The sequence below is a fragment of the Onychostoma macrolepis genome, chromosome 02 (assembly GCF_012432095.1).
Source record: "Onychostoma macrolepis isolate SWU-2019 chromosome 02, ASM1243209v1, whole genome shotgun sequence".
Classification (NCBI taxonomy): Eukaryota; Metazoa; Chordata; class Actinopteri; order Cypriniformes; family Cyprinidae; genus Onychostoma; species Onychostoma macrolepis.
In genome coordinates, this window is record NC_081156.1 from 19,391,150 (window position 1) to 19,410,424 (window position 19,275).

General features: G+C 36.2%; 2 protein-coding genes across 2 annotated transcripts; one reads left to right on the plus strand and one right to left on the minus strand.

The window, feature by feature from the left end:
* Nucleotides 1–2,379: 2,379 nt before the first annotated feature.
* On the plus strand, nucleotides 2,380–6,128 carry en2b (engrailed homeobox 2b). Its single transcript, XM_058754478.1, has 2 exons — nucleotides 2,380–3,191; nucleotides 4,963–6,128. The coding sequence occupies exons 1-2, from the start codon at nucleotides 2,720–2,722 to the stop codon at nucleotides 5,277–5,279; spliced, it is 789 nt and encodes a 262-aa protein (XP_058610461.1). The 5' UTR covers nucleotides 2,380–2,719; the 3' UTR covers nucleotides 5,280–6,128.
* Nucleotides 6,129–10,087: 3,959 nt separating this feature from the next.
* On the minus strand, nucleotides 10,088–19,261 carry cnpy1 (canopy FGF signaling regulator 1). The gene is made up of 7 exons (XM_058759585.1): nucleotides 19,174–19,261; nucleotides 18,997–19,055; nucleotides 17,766–17,874; nucleotides 15,453–15,568; nucleotides 12,184–12,393; nucleotides 11,363–11,459; nucleotides 10,088–10,469 (listed from the first exon to the last, which is right to left on the minus strand). Exons 1-7 carry the CDS (start codon nucleotides 19,244–19,246, stop codon nucleotides 10,429–10,431), a joined length of 705 nt encoding a protein of 234 aa, XP_058615568.1. The 5' UTR covers nucleotides 19,247–19,261; the 3' UTR covers nucleotides 10,088–10,428.
* Between the last annotated feature and the right edge of the window lie 14 nt (nucleotides 19,262–19,275).

Genomic DNA, 19,275 nt, shown 5'->3' on the forward strand with positions numbered 1-19,275 from the left:
GCATCAAATTACCCCGAGCCGCAATATGACAGCTTTTAAAAGTTTTGAGTTTCTTTATCGTTTCTTTGTTATGACTGGTTTTGGAAAGTGAAAAATGTCACATGTGGGCACAGGGGCTTTTAGAAACATTTTAGGCTTACCTTTTACTTTACAATTAGGCCTACTTTATAATTAAGACTTTTAATTTGTAAGGAAAACTTAAATGTTTTTTCTCCAGCTTTGCCCTGTCGTTACAAAACAGTGTTTCATGTTATAAACATCATATTAAACTCACATTTACAAAACAGTAAACCGAAAAAATAAAAAATAATACGGAAGAAACTGTTCACTCTCACTGTTTTTCCTATTTATGTGTCAACATTTGAAAATATTTTGAAACGATTTAGAGGGGGCATTGCACTAGCTTGTAATCAGGAATTGGAGAGAGCGTAGGCGTTTGATTGCATTAAGCTATAGGCTAGTTAATGTCACTTATGACACTCCTGCTCATAACAATGTTATTATCATAACTAAAATACTTTTTTTTCCCCCAAACATGCCTTTATAAGTAGACTATAGCTTAATAGAGTCTTTGTGTAGCCTACAGAATCTATAGCGAGATAGGTAGCCTAATTTAAACAAACCTATAGTCTATGAAAGAGCCCTTCATTTAAAGCAAAGGCATACTTTGCTAGCGCCCTAAGGTCTCTGCAATAGTTAAAATATGTTTAAAAAGTTAATTATGATAGATATAAAATACTTGAGAATATGATAATTGAGGAGCCTTTTAGTAGGCTATAGCCATAGACGTAAGCATTACGAGTGCAATTATAATGATCACAGGTACACACACAAGTACCCAGAAATTAAAGACTTGCACTTTGAAAATAAATAAATAAATAATAATAATTATTATTATTATTATCCAAACCCCTGCTCTTTTGTGGCCAGTGACCTCACATAATGATCACCGTGTACACTGAACATTCAGACGTCCCACCAGTACCAAGTTCAACGATTCTAAACAAGTAGTATTCTGTCAACATTCCATTCGAAAACTGCGTACTGCATATCTATATATTCATAAATGTGTCTGTTACCACAAGAATGGTTGTGTCACAGGCACGTGTCTGTCTATTTTAAACAACGACTTTGGATATGCAAACATAGATTTATCTAAACTTACGGTCATTAAATAAAGCCGAAGATCCCTCAGTAAAGTCGAAAATGAAAACGAAAAGTTGACTTTATTATTCCACGATTTTCCAGGGACGAAAAAGTGAGCACGAGAGTGATACGTTAGCTCTGCTAATAGCTACTCTGTAGCCAAATACCATGGGCCATGAGTCCCCTTTAGCCCATCTAATTTGCACCAAGGCCAAAAACCTGTACTGAAACTTTCCAATAAGCTCACTTCTAAAGTGGTCGTTTGTTTCATTTTGACGCTCCAGGACGCCATGTACGCTCCAAAGATCACTGTTGGTTTGCTTCGCTGGTTTCTTTTAAAGCACCACAGCCACGTAAGCTACTCCCATTTAAAATTACTGGAGTGAACTGCTTTTCGGCGATTCACGACAAGTCTTTTCGAACCGTTATAACGATACAATAAAAGCGATTGATTTAACGAAATATTTTTGGATACAAATACCCTATTCACATCAAAACACACATAAACCAGAGAAACGGGGACACCACATAGCCTACTAACATTTCAAATGATGGCGGTTTGTTTTAGCCTATAAAGAGGAACGTTATGCATGTAAAACATTAAAAACTGCCATGGAAACGAATGGGAAATGATAACAGTTGTTTTGAGTGACGCTCCATAGAGAGTTGCAGTGCGTAATTAGTTAGTTCATTATCGTATGCAGGCCTAAATACACCGGTGTAGACTTACATTATTGATTGTACCGTAAAAATAGCACAGCAATGCTTACTGTGGAATAAGAAGTCTACCGAATTACGAAATTGGACAGTGTGTGACCTACCACCGAATTACGCGTAAAAATGAACACACCCCTCCCCCAGTACGATTTATAAACCATTTAGTTTTACGAGACTACTCAAAAAGAGAGGGGTAGGCTACCACATACAGGCAAATAACTAAATGTGTTTGTCAAATGATTTTTGCTGATCTTTTCAGTAGTTAGTGATTTGAAAAGGCAAAATATTGGGATGCTGAACACTTCTGAGCTAATAGAGTACTATCGCTTTAAGTATTGAGAATAAGGCGAGGTTGGGTGCTGTCATTTACTAGAGAGTCACTGGGTCATGTGATAAAATTTCGCTCCATTTATTGGTCAAAGGCACGTGTCTAGGATACCGGACTGCGACGTCACCCGGGGGACTCGTATTAAAAATAAGAACAAAAATCCGTAGTGAAAGTATTCTAGAGCCAGTTTGCGTTTCCTTATTTACTAGAGCAGGTCTACTGCTTTGATACTGCACAGATTAAATTTGACTGTATGTTTTACAAAGTAGATATAAAGACAATTGCAAGGGGCACACTGTGGAATTAATTTCTAAAACTATGTTTTTTCTTTCTACGCACACAAGGCGGTTTCGTCGTATTTAACCGACAAAAGAATCAGAAAAAAAGGATTTGTCCTTTTTTCTTGTTTGTTTCTCTTTGCAGTGAAACTAAGAAATAAAGGAAGATATACCACAAAAACTGGAACACAAACGTACGTGTGTGTGCGAGAGAGAAAGGGGTTAAAAAGAACATTTGGAGAGTTTCACTATGGAAGAAAATGATCATAGCAACAGAGATGTGGAGCGCCAGGATTCGGGCGACGAGTCCAATAGGGCTATTCTACCCCTGTTGCAGGCTCCTGGAAACCTACTCCCTCACAGAATCACCAACTTTTACATCGACAACATTTTGAGACCAGACTTTGGTCGCAGGAAAGAAGGGTCCAGGGGCGACGAAATTAATATAGTTGAACGAGAGAACCGCTGTCCATCGGCTCCCGGATCAGGGCAGGTAGGAGCTCCAGTGTCAGGGGAAGGAACCTCGAGCCCTCACCCTGTGAGCGCGTCTAAAAAAACTGATATTACCGCGGACGAACCTCTGAAAACCCGTGCAGAGACTGGAGATCAATGTTTAAGCTCAGATTCGGATTGCTCGCAAAGTAACGCTGCGCAGACGAAACAACCAATGCTTTGGCCGGCTTGGGTATACTGCACAAGATATTCAGACAGACCTTCATCAGGTAAGAATTTATTTTCTCTTCAAAGTTCAATTTATGTACTCAATTATTACCCGTTATAAAAGTGCGCATGTGTTTTAACTCGAATGTGAGCAAACAAAACACTAAACCACAGAAATGTATCGATGGAAAGGGGGCACGAAAACGAAGAACAAATGTTCTTCATGAATGTAAAACGGCCCGCCAAGACTCAGGGAGTTTTCTTTTATGGAGTCTATCCTTTTGAATTAAAAGGAATAACTACGAAGATATTATTATTATTATTCATTTAAATCTAATATTTACAAATAGGCCCATTTTAAATATATAAAATAGGCTACTGCTGTTGTATAATAGGCTACATGGTGTAGAATTATTCATAATATTTTTTATTATTGTTTTTAATATTATTTTGACCATAATCAGAATTATGATTATTATTAAATATTATTTTACAGGCGTAGTAGCCAGTAATGTAATCAGTAGAAAACCCCAAAAAAACTACGTTAGTTTCGTATACGGTGCAATGCCCCTTCGTTTAGGCTATATCTGATTTGACATTTAAGTTGTTAAAGAAAAGGAAGAACTGATAAAAAAAATTGACAATTTTAGGAATGGTAATTATGGTACATTTTTACCTTTATTTTCAAAAAAGGAAAGGGTAGTTTTGCGCCATTGTTACTTCGATGTCTTTGTTGATATTTAATTAGCATATTTTTGACAATGGAGTTGGACGCACCACAGAAGCTAAATGCTAAATCAGATCTCTTCAAAACTAGCTTCTGAAATAAATATGCTATACCTGCACGTACCGGCATATAAAATAGAAAAAAATGGGACAATTTTAGACAGCATTTCTAATGAACTCATTTCAAATGAAGTTCAAATTGCGCACAAAACGGCCTTCCGAAAAAGTGGCCAACGCAAGTTTTTTTGTCTCGACTAAACTTCTGATTATTATATTCTACAATAATCTTGCGAATACATCTTAAACCCATTTCTAATATGCAGTCTGTGAACATAATTTTACCAAAGTTTTTATACAATAACCTTGTTAGCTATAGGGATGAATATTTGGAAAGGTCGCACTAACTTAAAAGACATAGCCTATAACCCTCTTGTCATGATGCGAGTACGTTTATTGGTTCCTTAAATTGATTTTTCGATTATACAACGTGGAAATATTAATATTGTATCATAACTGCAGTCTACAATCGAAATCATACTCGGCTTAAACTAAATAAAAGGTGTAAAATTGGGTGCTTGCAAGAGCTCATCTCATAGGCTGCCGATCAATCTATTGTCAGCATTCAGACCACGCGGAACCTTTGGGTACACTGGTGTAGGCTACCTAAGAATCAACTAAAAATAGAATATGCAGTGGGTAAGTAGTATGCTAGCATTGAACGGTGCTACTCTTAAAGCAAGTTTACAAAAACGTTCTCTTATAAATGTAGTTCCTATGGTAACAGAAAGAGGGGAAAGCCTCTTTCACCCCTCCTTTCTGGCAGTCACCCCCACCCCCACCCCCACCACCACCACCACCACTACTACATGCTTCCATAGTCAAAACTAGAGCAGACTCCCTGAAAGATTCGATCTGAAAGAATCCTTGATCCAAAGAGTAACTCGAAATAACACTATTACTGAAACAGCATTATTAATTGTTGTATTATTTTTAATAGTGATATTATTATATTGAAAATAGGCTACTGATACAGCATTAATAGGTTATAGGCTATGCATTTACGGCACGAGCAAAATGTAATCTCTTTCGTTACTTTCTGAAATGCAGGACCAAGATCGCGCAAACCAAAGAAGAATAATCCAACCAAGGAAGACAAGCGTCCAAGAACAGCCTTCACAGCCGAGCAACTCCAGAGACTCAAGAACGAATTCCAGAATAACCGTTACCTGACTGAGCAGAGGAGACAAGCTCTGGCCCAGGAACTCGGCCTCAACGAGTCTCAAATCAAAATCTGGTTTCAGAACAAAAGAGCGAAGATTAAAAAAGCTACGGGGAGCAAAAACTCACTTGCATTGCATCTGATGGCACAGGGACTATACAATCACGCCACATCAACAAAGGACGACAAATCAGACAGTGATTAACGTGAAGTACAGGACATCTGAAATGCAATAATTCTAAGCAAAGGCCAGTGTACAAAATACCAGCATTAAACGGATGAAAACTATATGTAGGAGATTTGATTCTGCAATATTATATGTATATATAGCCTACTTTACGTGTACAGTGGTGTAAAACTTTTTCAATTAGTATCACTGCTGTACACTTACTGAAACTTCAGATATAGCGCGCGAAGAAAAGGACGCTTCTTTATTTAAAAAAAGGGGAGCGATTTGATTGACACTTGACGTTGAGCCACAAGTGAACGTGTTAAATCCATGCTGAAGTCCAAAGATTTTTCCTGCTGCATTCAGGCGACTGTGATTTAAAATAAATGGTAAAAATGTTTTATCTGATTTAGACGTTTGTTTTCATGCATAATTTTATTACTGGATGAATGTTTTACTTTATTGACTGGAGTTGTGTTACAGAGACATGGTATTTAAAAAAAAGACAACATTGCATATCATCATATCATGCTTACAATGATTCAGTATATATTGTATTTAAAAGATCTATGGTCTAAAATACTATCCGCCAGGATGCTACATATCCAATGTCCTCACATTTTCAGGAAATAGATCAGACATCTGAATGCACGAATCAGTAAACCTCAAAACTACACTTCTAATGCAAGTACTTGACTTAAGTTGTTGTCTGTTGAATTTAGCTGGGAATGTACAATAAAAGTTCTCATCTTCTTTTTCCAAATGGATATCTGGCAAGTTTATTTGACAGAAGCATTTTCTTTTCATCACCTATTTACTTCAGTATGAAATTACAGTTATTTAGCTGAAAAAGCAACTCTTAAAGGTTATTTGAATATTAGCATTTAAAATCTGTCAGCAGTGGATGTTTTAATAAAGTCTGCAATTGTCGTGTATTCTCCCCTTAAAAAAATACATATTGTGAAAGGAGCATCACCACCACTGCCTCAAATTTTAGCAAAAAAAAAAAAAAAAAATTGTAAATAAAATTAAAAAAGACTCATAATTATTTAGAAAAAAGTTATAAGATCTGCCCACAAGTGTTTTAATACATTAAGTAGAACGACCAAAAGTAAAGAATTGAAACAAAGTCACTGAAAGACAAATAATCGACAGTACAGGCGTAAAGTAAACGGACCGTTTTATTTATTTTATATAAATAGGATTTAGTGTAACATTAAACATGGGTAGATCATTTGTATAGCGTTTATTTGTGTAGCTAACAGTTTCAAAAGAGAACTGGAACGCAATAAAATTTATTTTCAGAGCAAATAAATAATGTTTTCAAATGGTCTGAAATGTCTGAAAAGGCGGCAATGGCAAGTAGCACATGGCATTAATTAACAAAAGGCAAAATAACTTTAAATGGTGAATTGTCCTTTTCATTGAATTAAATTCAGCTTCTAAAAGTAGGCGGGGCACACAGAGTACGAGGTTCTTTATCTAAAATTAAGGTAAACAGGATGAAACGGTGATTACGCAGCCAAAAGGTGGCCTTGATTCACATTCAACTGGAAAGCACAAATAAAATTAACTTTGGCACAACTTTGCAGTGTACATGGTGCAACATTTGAGAAATAAACCTCTTAGCAATGTAAAAAAAAAAAAAAAAATTATTATTATTATTATAATTCACCAAATATTGTACAGCCAAACATAAAATTAAAAATTCGTATTACGGTAACAAAGTTTGAGTAGTAGACAAGCCTACATCAAAACAGGGCCACATTGACAGATGTAGCCTAGCCTACTGCACAGCAACAACCAGTTTATCAAACTTGTGTAGACTATTTGATAAAACTTATTATGGGACATGCTACACATCTGGTTTCGTTCAAAGGTTTATTTGGCGTCTAACGTGATTTGGTCGCAACAACAACAAAAAATTAATAAACAAAAAACTAAACTATGCTGCAATGCCAAATTTAGTCCAACTGTCAACACTTGGGGGAGTCCAAATGCTGCTAATAGATGTAGGCCTAATTTCAGTTGTAAAATTCCGAGCATTAAAATAATAATAATAATAATAAACACTTTAAAAACGGCGACTTTGTTTCATCTACTCTAATTTACACACGTTATAACCATAAAGACAACACATCACCTCTTAAATGATACATTTAGTAGCTACCTAATCCGTCTAAAAAGTAAACCTATGCAAAATTTTGCGCAAATGCTCAAAATAAACGAGAGACTATCGATATTGAGCTAAACTTTGTAAATGTGTGTTTAGTTGGCATGGTTGCACTCGTAACTCTTACCAGAAACTTTACACACAGCCTACTTCAGTGTTACCTGACGCCATGAAAACATTTCTAGAAAAGTCGTATTACTGAAAAGGTCCAGCACAAAAGGCGAGCTATCTCTGAGAACCATTCCCAGCATTGACCTGTTCCTCAATGCCAGAGAATCTCATCTGCATTTCTATTCTTGCCAAGCTTGTATGTGGAAGTAACGCCCAACGGTCACTGACTTGATGAGCTTCACTGGGAAGAAAAAGGCAGTTGCCGCTCAGACGCGCAGCGAGGCTCCTGAATGAAGTCTGTGGCCGGGAGACCCCGTTGAAGGTCAAAGCCTCCTGTCACAGCTGCAGGTGGCTCGTTTCACTTCGCCCACATTTCATCACCTCCGAATTCAGCACGGATCTTAAAGGCATCTCATTAACTGGTTTCACTTCATACACCAACAGAACATTTCTGCAATCGAAGTTGGGATGAAATGGTCGTCGGAGATTCCTAGAACTCACATCCAGAAATTCCCAAGAACTCTCACTCTTGCTTCAACTATTTTGTCCAAGAAGTCATACCACTAACTTCTGGCTGGTTGTCTGGACAGACAAAATATGAAGCTCTAAAAGCCTAGCTTAAAAAGTTTGATGTCCATCCCAGTTCCCCATAACTCACACTATTATAGGTTACCTCAGAGGTTCTGATCTGGATTTGAATTCTTCCATTTTTATTTATCATTGATGAAATGATAACACACACTGATACTCTCCTCTCCCTAAACAGGTCTTTCCAAAGTCTGAATGGCTGGGGTTCCAGAGGCCAGTCACTCTAGAAAAGAAAATACATATCAGAATGATGTTGATCTCCCTTGTCTGCGCATCAGAGAAAGGCCTATCTTGTCCCCTTTCCAACTGAGTCATTTATCTATAGTTTTTGAATGCTTCCTAGTCAAACTTGAATATGCAATGAAGAGCTGGGGCTTTGTGGCGGAAATATAATTAAGGCAGTGAAAGATGTAGAGGGTGAAGAATGGGGATGACATCAGGCCAATTTCACACTTGGCACTCGGATGGCCAAGCCAAAGCCAGGCTCTTGCCACGCAACACAGATCAAAGCACACTGCCAGTTCAGAAAAAGCAAAAAAGGATTTAAGTATGCTAATCTCCAGGACAAATATATTTTAATCTTGTTAGAATACAAGTTAACGCCACAGCTCAGCGGTTGAACTTTATAGCGAATTTAAGGGTGAGATCAAATTTCACTTACATTTTTTTCAATATGTATAACTTCAGGTCCATTCTGAGTGACTTGTAATTGTACAAAACGGTTAATCATCCAGCTGACGTGATCAAAGAAAGAAAACATTGCGTTCATTGAGGATATCTCCACTCTAGGGCAAACAAGTAGCTCTAGCTAGCATGAAAGCATTTTGTATGCACGGGAAATTGATGTTTAGCTGTCCAGTTCCCTTTGTTTCGAGTCACAGCCCACTGCACCTTGGTAACACTTGATCTGTCATACTTAAGCTCAAAGCACATAAACAGAGCTGGGTAAACACAATAGAAATAAGCTACTTTGTAAAGTCACAACCAACTTTCTGAACAGCAAGCAGTTTCCCGAGTAGGGTTGGTTACATGCACAGAAAATTTCAGTTTATGAAAAGAAAAAAAGAAAAAAGGTGACCTGAGAACTGAAAGTCTTGCAAGAACAGCAAAGTTCATATTAAGGTACGCAGCCTTCAACAATTAACATAACTTTGAACTTATGATGGTGTTCTTCATTGGCTGATCTAGCACTTTTGGGACCAAAAACCTTGCAAGTGTAGACATTTAGTACAAAGGATACTACACTCGTTAAAAAAAATTAATACAAAAAGAATGTTATATGTTTGCTCTATAAAATCATATAGAGTTCTAAAAATAAATAAAATTTTCTTTGAATTATGCATTAAATTTAGGCAAAATCCTAAAGAAATGACTTCATAAATTGCAGAAAAGTGAATATTACTCATTTATATCAACTGATCATCTGAAACACCCAGGCATCACATTTCCCAAAAGAAACAGGCATCATGTAGATTCCTGAATACATCCTTGTGATATGTAACATTTTTCCCACTGCGCACAGAGAGCAGACTTGTTAAACAATGCAACAATATCAGAGAAAGCAGTGAGCATTGTCATTTTCCCCCTCAGTGATTTGGCTGACACCCATATCCAGACCAACTCACAGAGCTAAGCAATCATGGCGTCTCTTGCTCCTTTACTCTCCCAAAACAGGACCTGCCCCTGTGCTGCCGCCACAGCGGCGCATGCGTAGTTCTGCATGGAGGGAGCTGTGAGGGAAGGGTGCGAAAGGCATGCCATCATGCTTACCCAGCGGCCATGTTCAAAAGCCAGACTTGGACAGACATGGGACATCAGAACGAAACAAGCAGACTGTGCTGCGAAACGATTTGGGACAATAAAGTCTGTCTTTTTGCCATTGCATCTTACATGCCTGTTAACAGTTCATCACACAAATTATTCTGAACAGGAAAAAGTGCCAAGTATGAAAACAAATGACTCATTTAACCACTATATTTGAAGTATTTTATTTTCTTTCATCACGGGTAAACGTTTCATAAATAACATTGGTAATACCATAGTTAATGCCATGAAACTAAATTGAGGTTAAAATGAACTCATCGGAATAAAATCAGGTATATATATACACACACATATTTTTTATACATGTAGGTAATACAGGAAGAGTGTGCCCACTAATCAACAGTGGAATCAGTTGTAATGCACTTTATGAATGTCATAATTTTGAAGTTACTAAAAAAATTCTAAACAATAACATACTTTAGGAAAATATTTGATGTCTTAATTTTGGTCCGGGTTTTTGTGTGTTCTTCAGCAGATGCTAATCCGGAACTAAAGTTCGCTGTGCTGGAAAACTGAGCTCTTACAGTGACCTGGATATGTAAAGAAAAAAAATATGGCATAGAATTACAGAAGCATTTGATGCAAAAAAGGCCAATCTTTTAACCAAGGTTCCTGAATGTTCAAAAATCTTTTCTGACTGCAACACACAAAAAAAAAAAAGAAAAAGAAAAAGAAAAAAATTGACGTTGACAGTTTTGTTTTTGAATTTTGTTATCATAGGATTTCAAAAGTCTATCAAACAAGTGTCTATTTCAGAGTGACCACTTGTACAACTACTTGCATAACCCTATAAACAAGTCTCTCTAAGATTTAAATATGGCAGGCACAAGGTTAAAAAAAAATATATCTTTAACAGCATGTGTATTTAATATGCATTGAATTGAAATTTACTATGTACATTAAAAGAAGAAAATTATAACAATCTGTACACTTTCAGATTCTTTGCCTAGAAAAAATGGTATATCACATACTTGCATATTGTAAATCAATGTCTAAGTTTACTAGAATTTCAGAAAAATTAACACTACTTTGCTTAAAGACTGTTGGCGGAATTTAATTTTATAAAACTAACTGCAATGCATTTTTTACAGGTTATAAGTTGTTTGAGGCATAATTCAAAAAGAAAAAGCTACATTTAGATCATACATCTCATAGGGTTATCAGTTTGATTTTAAAAAGCAGAAAGTAAAAAATAAAAACAATAAAACCATTGTTGACCGTAAAAAAAAAAAAAAAAAAAAAAAAAAAGTTTAAGGTAAAAAAAAAAAAGATAATTTAAAAACTTCACTGATATTTGTACGCAGAAAATCACTAGAGAAGTGCATTAAAAACTGGAACACCGTTTATGCACAAAGCAAATCAAGACAACACCACGTTTAACACTAATGAATGAAAGAAGGTATGTAACATCACACGTAAATACCTGATACTTCACTGCACAACGTCTTAGCCACATGGTCTGCCTCACTGGCAAAGAGGGAGATGATATCATCTTCCAACTCTTCCGCAATGCTTTCACACTGCAAAAGACATTTTAAAAATATAGTTATGAGCATTCTAAGAACAGTAAATAAGAAATGAGCAGTGGCCAATCACATCAGTGAAAACACAGTAACAGGCAGCCATCTTTAGCGCTATACAGTTGACAAGTCTGCCATCTTGAATGGTTCACGAGGCAACTTACAGGCAAATGACATTTAATCATTTTACTGTGGTCTAAAAATACAGCCATCTTGTACAGAACACATAAAAAAAAAAAAAAAACCCAAAAAAACAAACCTCAGTTGAATATAAAAGCTTACAGTATTTGACCTAGACATTATCTTTGCAATAAACAGGAGAGGACAAAAAAAAAAAAAAAAAGCAATCATAACAAAAATTAAATAACAAATAAATACATTTATAATAATAATAAAAAAAAAAACAACTAAATCTAAAATTACCGAAGGGCCATGTCACTTTGTTTAGGAAAAAGATGTCAGTTTTGATGATTCATGAAATATCTCAGTTTATGTAAAGACCTTCAGAAATAAAACTTTGGTGGAAAAAAACAACTTTTTTTTTTAAAGTTATGATTTGTAGTTTGATACTACACAACTGTCGTATGATTAAAAAACTAAATCAAAATAATTTAATAAAATAAAATAAAACTTCTGAAAAAATGTGGGAAACTCACTTTTTTGTGTGTATATAGGCCTATCAAAAATAGTAATATACACAATGACATATCAAATTTCTACTCACAGCAAACTTCAAGGCACTGGAACTCTCTGGTCCATCAAACTTAAAATTTTTGAAATCGGGAAAATTCACGCCATCATTTCCTCTTGGTGCAAATCTCTTGTAGCTCTTTTCTTTGGTGTCCGGGTCCTCATAGAGAGCATAATCGCTCATGCTTTTGCAAACTTCTTCCAGCAGTTCAGTTAAGTAAGTCTCAGACCTAGCCAGAGGAACCTATCAGAAAAAGAATTCAGAATAAAATTATAGAAAAATTAGTTGACCAAGTTACCAAAACCGAACATCTCCTTCTTAAAAAAAAAAAAAAAAAAAAAGAAAGAAAAAGTAGGGCACTGAGGTCACTAAGATGACCTTTCCTTCCGTTCCCATCTAAACACATCCCCTGTGCCACGACGCTGACTTTTAACCTGCATCTCCAAAGTTGCAAAAGTAGATCCCCTTGCCTTGGCAACAGAACAAAAACACACTGTGGTGTCTAGACAGGTCAAGGTGCACCCTGCTCCCGCCCCTTTGGCCTCCCCCGGAAGGAGAAAGGGGAAAGGGTGACGGGGGGCGGAGAGAGTGAAAAGGCTGAAGAGCGGGGGGTAAGCAGTGGGGAGGGGAGTTGTCAACAGCAGCCAAGTGCAGGGTAAACAGTGGAGTCCCATCCTTTGGTTCTCTTGGGCAGCTCATCTCTTCCACCCTCCAATGATCAAAGCAGGAAGTCTTCCTTGTCAGGCCAGTCAAAGGGTGGCAGGGTTGGGGGCGAGGGGGTTATTGGAAAGGGGACAGGTTGCAGATGAGCTGGATTTTCTTGCGATGTAGATATATCCCTGACCCCATTGTCCCCTTTCAGACACAGTATGGACCCTTCCGGTCTCACTGATTACATTATGAGGGCGTCTCTCTACCCCCTCCACTCTTGTGAGGCTCGGTGACATAAAGAGGCTTCCGTGGCTCGCTGCCATCTGGTCACAAATAAGATAAAAGGTCCCATGGAAGGACAGCAACCTATCCACACATCCCCCATCTTTTTTAATTAAAAAGCTGAATGCGGTTCGATGGACCGCAAGATAAGACAATATAGGAAAAACTACAAGCAAGAAAATCAGCAAACGAAGGAGCCGATCGGTGCAGGACGTTTAAACCCTATCAATATCAAACAACGTGGGTACAACGACATCCTCGGCATTAAAACGGAATTATCATATTTGAGATCTTCACCAATTACACTCCAAACTCATTTCAAAACTTTAGAAGACTTCGGGCTAACCACCGGAGAACAATAAGAGAGATTCTGTCGTGCACAAAAGTCCAAAAGCAATAAAAATCTTGCCTTTGGATCTAGCGGAGGATGGCTTGTGTGCCGCATCCTCTGCCGAGTGCTTATCATGCAATCCTGAAAATGGAGGGGAATTAAATTCCTCCCCGTAACAGTCTGAAGGGTTTGAATAGAAGCTGTCAATAAAGAATTTCTGTAGGAATAAAGAGAGGGGGCAAGGCGGCCCAGGCAGAGAAAAGGCTTCTCAGGGATGCCATCCTTCACTGAATTCCCATTGGAGAGCCAGGCATCATTGTAGTGTTGGGACTTAGGGCATTTCATTTTGCTGCCTAAATTCCCTAAAAAATGGCTAAAAAGTCTAAACATGCACACAATAAAACATATAGATTAGATATATGATCTGATCGAGAGTTGTTGAATGATTATTTATACATAAATTGACCTTTCAGGAAAGCTGTTGAAGGTTATCTTTGGTGAATCTGCTAAAAACATGGGGCGCGTTGCAGGGGTTCACCTACAGCTTCTGGGCAAGTGAACCAAGCCAAGTATGAAAAGAGAAACGGGGAGGGATTTGGCGAGCTTTAATTAGCATTTATTTTTAAGTGAAGTCACTCTCAGGGAAGAGTGAGCGAGTTCTGCTACACTGCTCCTGCTTTGCTTCCTTATTATTGAAGAGAAATGGGATATTCAGGAACCACATGGATCGGGTATCATTTTACGGCACCACTGTTATGGTGGTTACATGTGATAAGTAAATATGCTAAACATAATTCAGTACAGCACAAAACGGTTTCGTTCTTCACAGTGGCATTTGAAAGCCGTGGCTTTTTTTTTTTTTTTTTAGACGTGTTACAAGCTACACAGTTTTGAAAAAACTATTGCATTCTTAGCTTTTTTTCCAACTTGCAATAAAAACTTTATATTGACTAAAATCTTGTTACAGCTCCCTGAGCCGCAATTTAAAGCATAATATGCAATTAAAACCCAAATTCCTGACTTCACCTCAATGAGCTGATAAATGACAAATTAAGAAAAAAAGACAGATGCGTGAAACAAAAATTTAAGTACTTCATTAATCAACTGTTTCATCTGCAATGAAGCAAGACATAACAGATTTAACAGGTTTCTTTCTCAATCCCTAACAATACCTGTAAGGGTTGTGTGTTTTTTTTCTTCCATTTTTTTTTATTTTCTTTACTCAAACAGTGTACATGAATCAATAGTAAAATTCAAGCATCCCATTCAAGTCCCATCGTCAATTAGGGCAGAGCATTACTCTTGTTGCATTGCAGGCTGACAAACATTTTACCCACAGTTGAAATGGCCTAACAGGGGAGGGAAAAAGTCAGAACTGAACAAACACTTGTTATTAGGCAGCAGTTACAATCAAAAGGGGATTAACCCCTAATCAATAGTGGAGTCGGGTACCTAATGACAGTCCCTGGATACCAGGGGTCAGGGCTTAGAGTTCATTGGGTCTGACCTTTACACATTGACACCACTGCTGAGAAGGAAACAGTAAAAATGGCTCCCTTTACTCAAGTAAACAGAACAAGCTTATAAACACCAGGGAAAAATGTAAGAGTTATGTAATGCAACTAGCCTAATCACTAAAATACACAAATCTCAAGAAAAATAAAATCCTCAATTTACAATTACATTTTAATAAAAATCCTTTTAAAAAGTGAAATTTACAATTCAGCTCTTATGAGTATATTATAGAGTATTTTCAGTCTGTGTTAATAATGTAACTAAAAGCTCATAATAAATATAGTGGTGGTAAAAGCTGAAAAATTGGGGCACAAACAGGAACGATGCAAGTTCCATCTTCACTACAGATTAACTTTTTCACAATTTATCACTATCAAGGTTGTGCTCTTGAGCAAGACAAACCCCAAGTTGCCTGTCAGAACAATCCTGGACGAAGACGAAATGACTTTAGAGGAAACTGTAAATGCACTGATAATGATAAATGCGATAAATTGATTCTGGAGCACTTGACAGTGAAACATACCTTTTTGTCTGCAAGACTTCCATCGGGTTTAAGTCTGAATCCACCAACATGAATCGTCTTTTTTGGATCAGTTTGACTGATTGAATAGTTCATCTCCTCTGCAATCGCCATGCAGGCTAGAAAAGAAAGAAAGGAAAAAAAAAAAAAAGCTTAATTTTTTTTCTTTTTTTGATGAACATCTTGACAATATACAAATTAAAACATTACCAGCAGGAAATAGAAGGAAACTTATATTAAAAAAAAATAATAATAATAATTTGTAGCAGCCTATCGTTGTACTGCATAAATACAGCTAAATATACATTTCCCATAAGATAATGTTGTATACCTACTTGTACAGTTAATGATCAGGCCCTTTTAATCATGGCTTGTACTTAAATCATCTGAACTAGAATCAAATTTGTATCAACCTTTTTTTTTTTTTTACCTGCATTGCTGTATGTACTTTTTAATGGAAAAATGGCAATGGCAAAAAATGCACTAGCTATGCTTCTGGTAAAATCTTGAGTTTACTGGTGCTTAGTCATGCTTGCTATATTACCATGGCAACTGCCAAGCCTGGGCGGAGCTTAAAGTAGGATTTATGTGAACCAAGCTTTGCACCCTTTGATTCTCCAAAAAGGCTTGGTCCTAGCATTAGTTTCACAAAGTTTTATTATTTTGTAATACTAACAATATTATTCCATAATAGAACCCAACAGGGCTTTTTTGAAAAAGAATCTTAGTCCTGCAAAGTGACCAGAATGGAATACACATTTAAATTGTACATTTACCATTCAAATTAACTTCGGAATCCTCTGAAAGTAAGAAAAGAAATCTATTCACATACAAGATAGTAGAAATAGTTTCAATGTTGGTTTAATGCTGGCCTTTTATAGCGATGATTCATATGAAAAACTAGTCGGTAAAATGAATAACCTATGAGACATATTTGCTTATCTTAGTTTAGTATAGCTTAATTTAGGATGGAAAAGAAAAATTTAGTTTAGAAAACTAGATTAGACATTCATAATTGAAGGCAAGCAAAAAAAAAAAAAAAAAAACACACAATAAAAAAAATAAATAAAGTGCAATAACCTAATATGTTAAGATGTGGAAATTACAGTTAAACGACTAAAGACCTACGCTGTATACTCTAGTCATCATTACTAAGATCTATATACGCTTGGAAAAAAACGAGTGAAACTTACACAAACTGCATCAACGCAACATAGCACTTAAATATGATTGTTTATGCTGAGTTTTATTCTTTTGAAGAACTGCAAGTAATCTGTGAAACCAAAATATAGAATACAGAATAAATAATACTGCAAGGTGTGATGGATATAAAACTCACAAAAAGTTTATTAAAATGTTATGGAAAAGACCACAGTATGTTCTCTTCCAAATGACCAATCCACTTTAAAGCAACATGAAAATATTCATTTATTATTTAGAGCTCACTTCAAGTACTTTATACCAAACTGAATCTGACACCGCTTAAAAGCACAAAACACATTTTAAAAACAAATATTTCCATTACGATATTAAGAGATAAAGAAAAACTTTACGTTTTTAACTCAGCAGGCTCAACTACAGTTCATCTCAAATAGAGTTTTTTTTTTTTTTTTATACAATACTTTTAAAGCACAATTAGTTGCCATTGAACATGTGGTTGTTTGCCTAAAATTAAAATAAAAAATAAAAATAAAACAAAGGCATTGCATTGCATTGCATAAATTTGCATTGCTTTAGTCAGTGTAAAAATTAACCTGAGTGTAACATATTTATAAAAAAAATACCCCCCCCCCTCAAAAAACAAAACAAAATCCCAGTTAAAATATGTAGTAAATTTGGTATTTAGCAAGCTATTGTTTTTTCTTTTCAAAAGGTCAAATCAAATGTTGAATGGATAAATTAAGTGAAAAACTGCTCAATTAGAATCATGAGGTGTTGGACAGAACAGAAATTCCTCAAAAGTGACTTTACATACAGCTTAATAATTCTTAATTCTGAATCATGCCCTTATGAAACAACCTTGAATATCTTTAACCAGTCACTTAGAAAATATTAGCCATATAAATGCTTGATCAAACTACTTCATGTTTCTGAATAAATTACCATTTAATTCATGCGCATGCTCCCCTTTATCTGCACTGATGTCACAAAATGTTTTAAAACATGGCGGTGGCAGTTTAAAAGAACGTGATAAGAGATAAAAATTACACTCCTGGTAAAAAAATTAAACAACTAGAAATATCATTAAAAATCATTTGTGTGTGTGTGTGTGTATGCGTTTTATTTATTTAGAAACTCCACGTAACATCAACTTACCTGAACAGTACAATGCTTCATCCTTCTTTGACTCTGTTGTACTGGACAACATGAACACTGCCGCAAGAACAAGGCAAACCTGTTTAATCCACGGTGACATGCTGATCTCCTGAATGAGGAAAACATTGTAAAGGTAATTGAAATTGCATTATTTCATTTCATATACTCACAGAACAATTATACTGAATATTCATCACAAAAAGCTAATGGTAACCAACTGAAGAAAGCCCAGTCTGAGTGAACAAATTGCATAATTGTCTAAAAGATCTTAAGCAAGCACTTAGCTATCATACAAATATATCCAAATTGGCGCCCACTAGTTAGTCAACGGCTTGAGTGTATTGGCTTTGCATATATTAAAAACAGTGTCTGATGTTCACACAACCCTGTATGGACAAAAATATGGGACTAATGAATAAAGAATTTGAATAATGAATACGGTACCATAATACATCAATGGTGTCTTAAGAATGACAAATCTCTGAAATGCCACATTTACGATAAGTACTCATTTGGCATAACTTTTTAAACAAAACGAAGCTTCTCTGACACAATAATAGGGTGTGTCAACATTACTAAACACTTATGAATAACAACAGAATAGTGTGTAATGGTGTGTAAAGGGAATAAAGTACGCTGCATCTTCCTCAAGAGAGATTTCAAAAATACACAAGCTGGAATAGTGACCAAGTTATAAAACACCTCAAAGGTAGCATTTTAAAGTGTTCAAAGGATTTTAAGTACTTAGGTGTATTTTATGCATAATACGTATTGCTACTCTTCATTCAGTTAAACTTTTTGAAAACTTTAGGGACTTTTCATAAAGTACTGAATGAACTAGCGCCCCCAATTGACCAACACCACTCTTTTTGTCCATCTAATGTGTAATTTTCTTTTAACACTAATGTTAACGGACTCATGGCAATATATTAATCTCTGTTAATTAAATAGGTTAGGATGCATTTTAAACTAATTACTAGTCTAAATACATGTAGCCTATATGAGTAGGTGTCACCTAATAGTGCGCTCTGAATACTCTTCAGTAAAACTTGGTTCAGCTGCTCCACCTGTTTCATTTGTTCAGGTGCGTGTGAGTAAATAAGCAACTAAAAGAAACTAAAAACTCAAAAAACGTACATATTTAGGATTGGATAGGGTATAGTGGTCAACCTGTCGTTTTAAGTTTATTAAACTAACAAATTATGAAGAGTCAAAGTGTTTACGGTCTTACCTGAGACGCTACGTGTGAACAACAAGAGGTGAGTGAGGCACGGGTAAAAGTTTTTGTTGCTACAAAAAGACAAAAATGGGTACAATCTCGGCACCAGGTGGCTTACACAAAAGCTTCCAACAATCCGTCTGAAAAATGAATTACAAATTCGCTTCCTATACAAAAAGTAACGACTACCTACGTGCCAGTCTGTCGTGCTGCCACGACCAGCAACCTTGCTGGCAGCACTGAGAATTGACAGCCGAGACATCCAATGAAATCACAACAATACTGACTCTT

Excerpts from the sequence above, each read along its gene's own strand:
- en2b (XM_058754478.1), top strand. The coding sequence starts at position 2,720 with ATGGAAGAAAATGATCATAGCAACAGAGATGTGGAGCGCCAGGATTCG. Across the intron at positions 3,192-4,962 it reads TTCAGACAGACCTTCATCAG|GACCAAGATCGCGCAAACCA; the intron begins GTAAGAATTTAT and ends TCTGAAATGCAG.
- cnpy1 (XM_058759585.1), bottom strand. The coding sequence starts at position 19,246 with ATGTCTCGGCTGTCAATTCTCAGTGCTGCCAGCAAGGTTGCTGGTCGT. Across the intron at positions 12,394-15,452 it reads GAAGTCTTGCAGACAAAAAG|GTTCCTCTGGCTAGGTCTGA; the intron begins GTATGTTTCACT and ends TTTTTCTGATAG. Across the intron at positions 10,470-11,362 it reads GTTGTGCAGTGAAGTATCAG|GTCACTGTAAGAGCTCAGTT; the intron begins GTATTTACGTGT and ends TTACATATCCAG.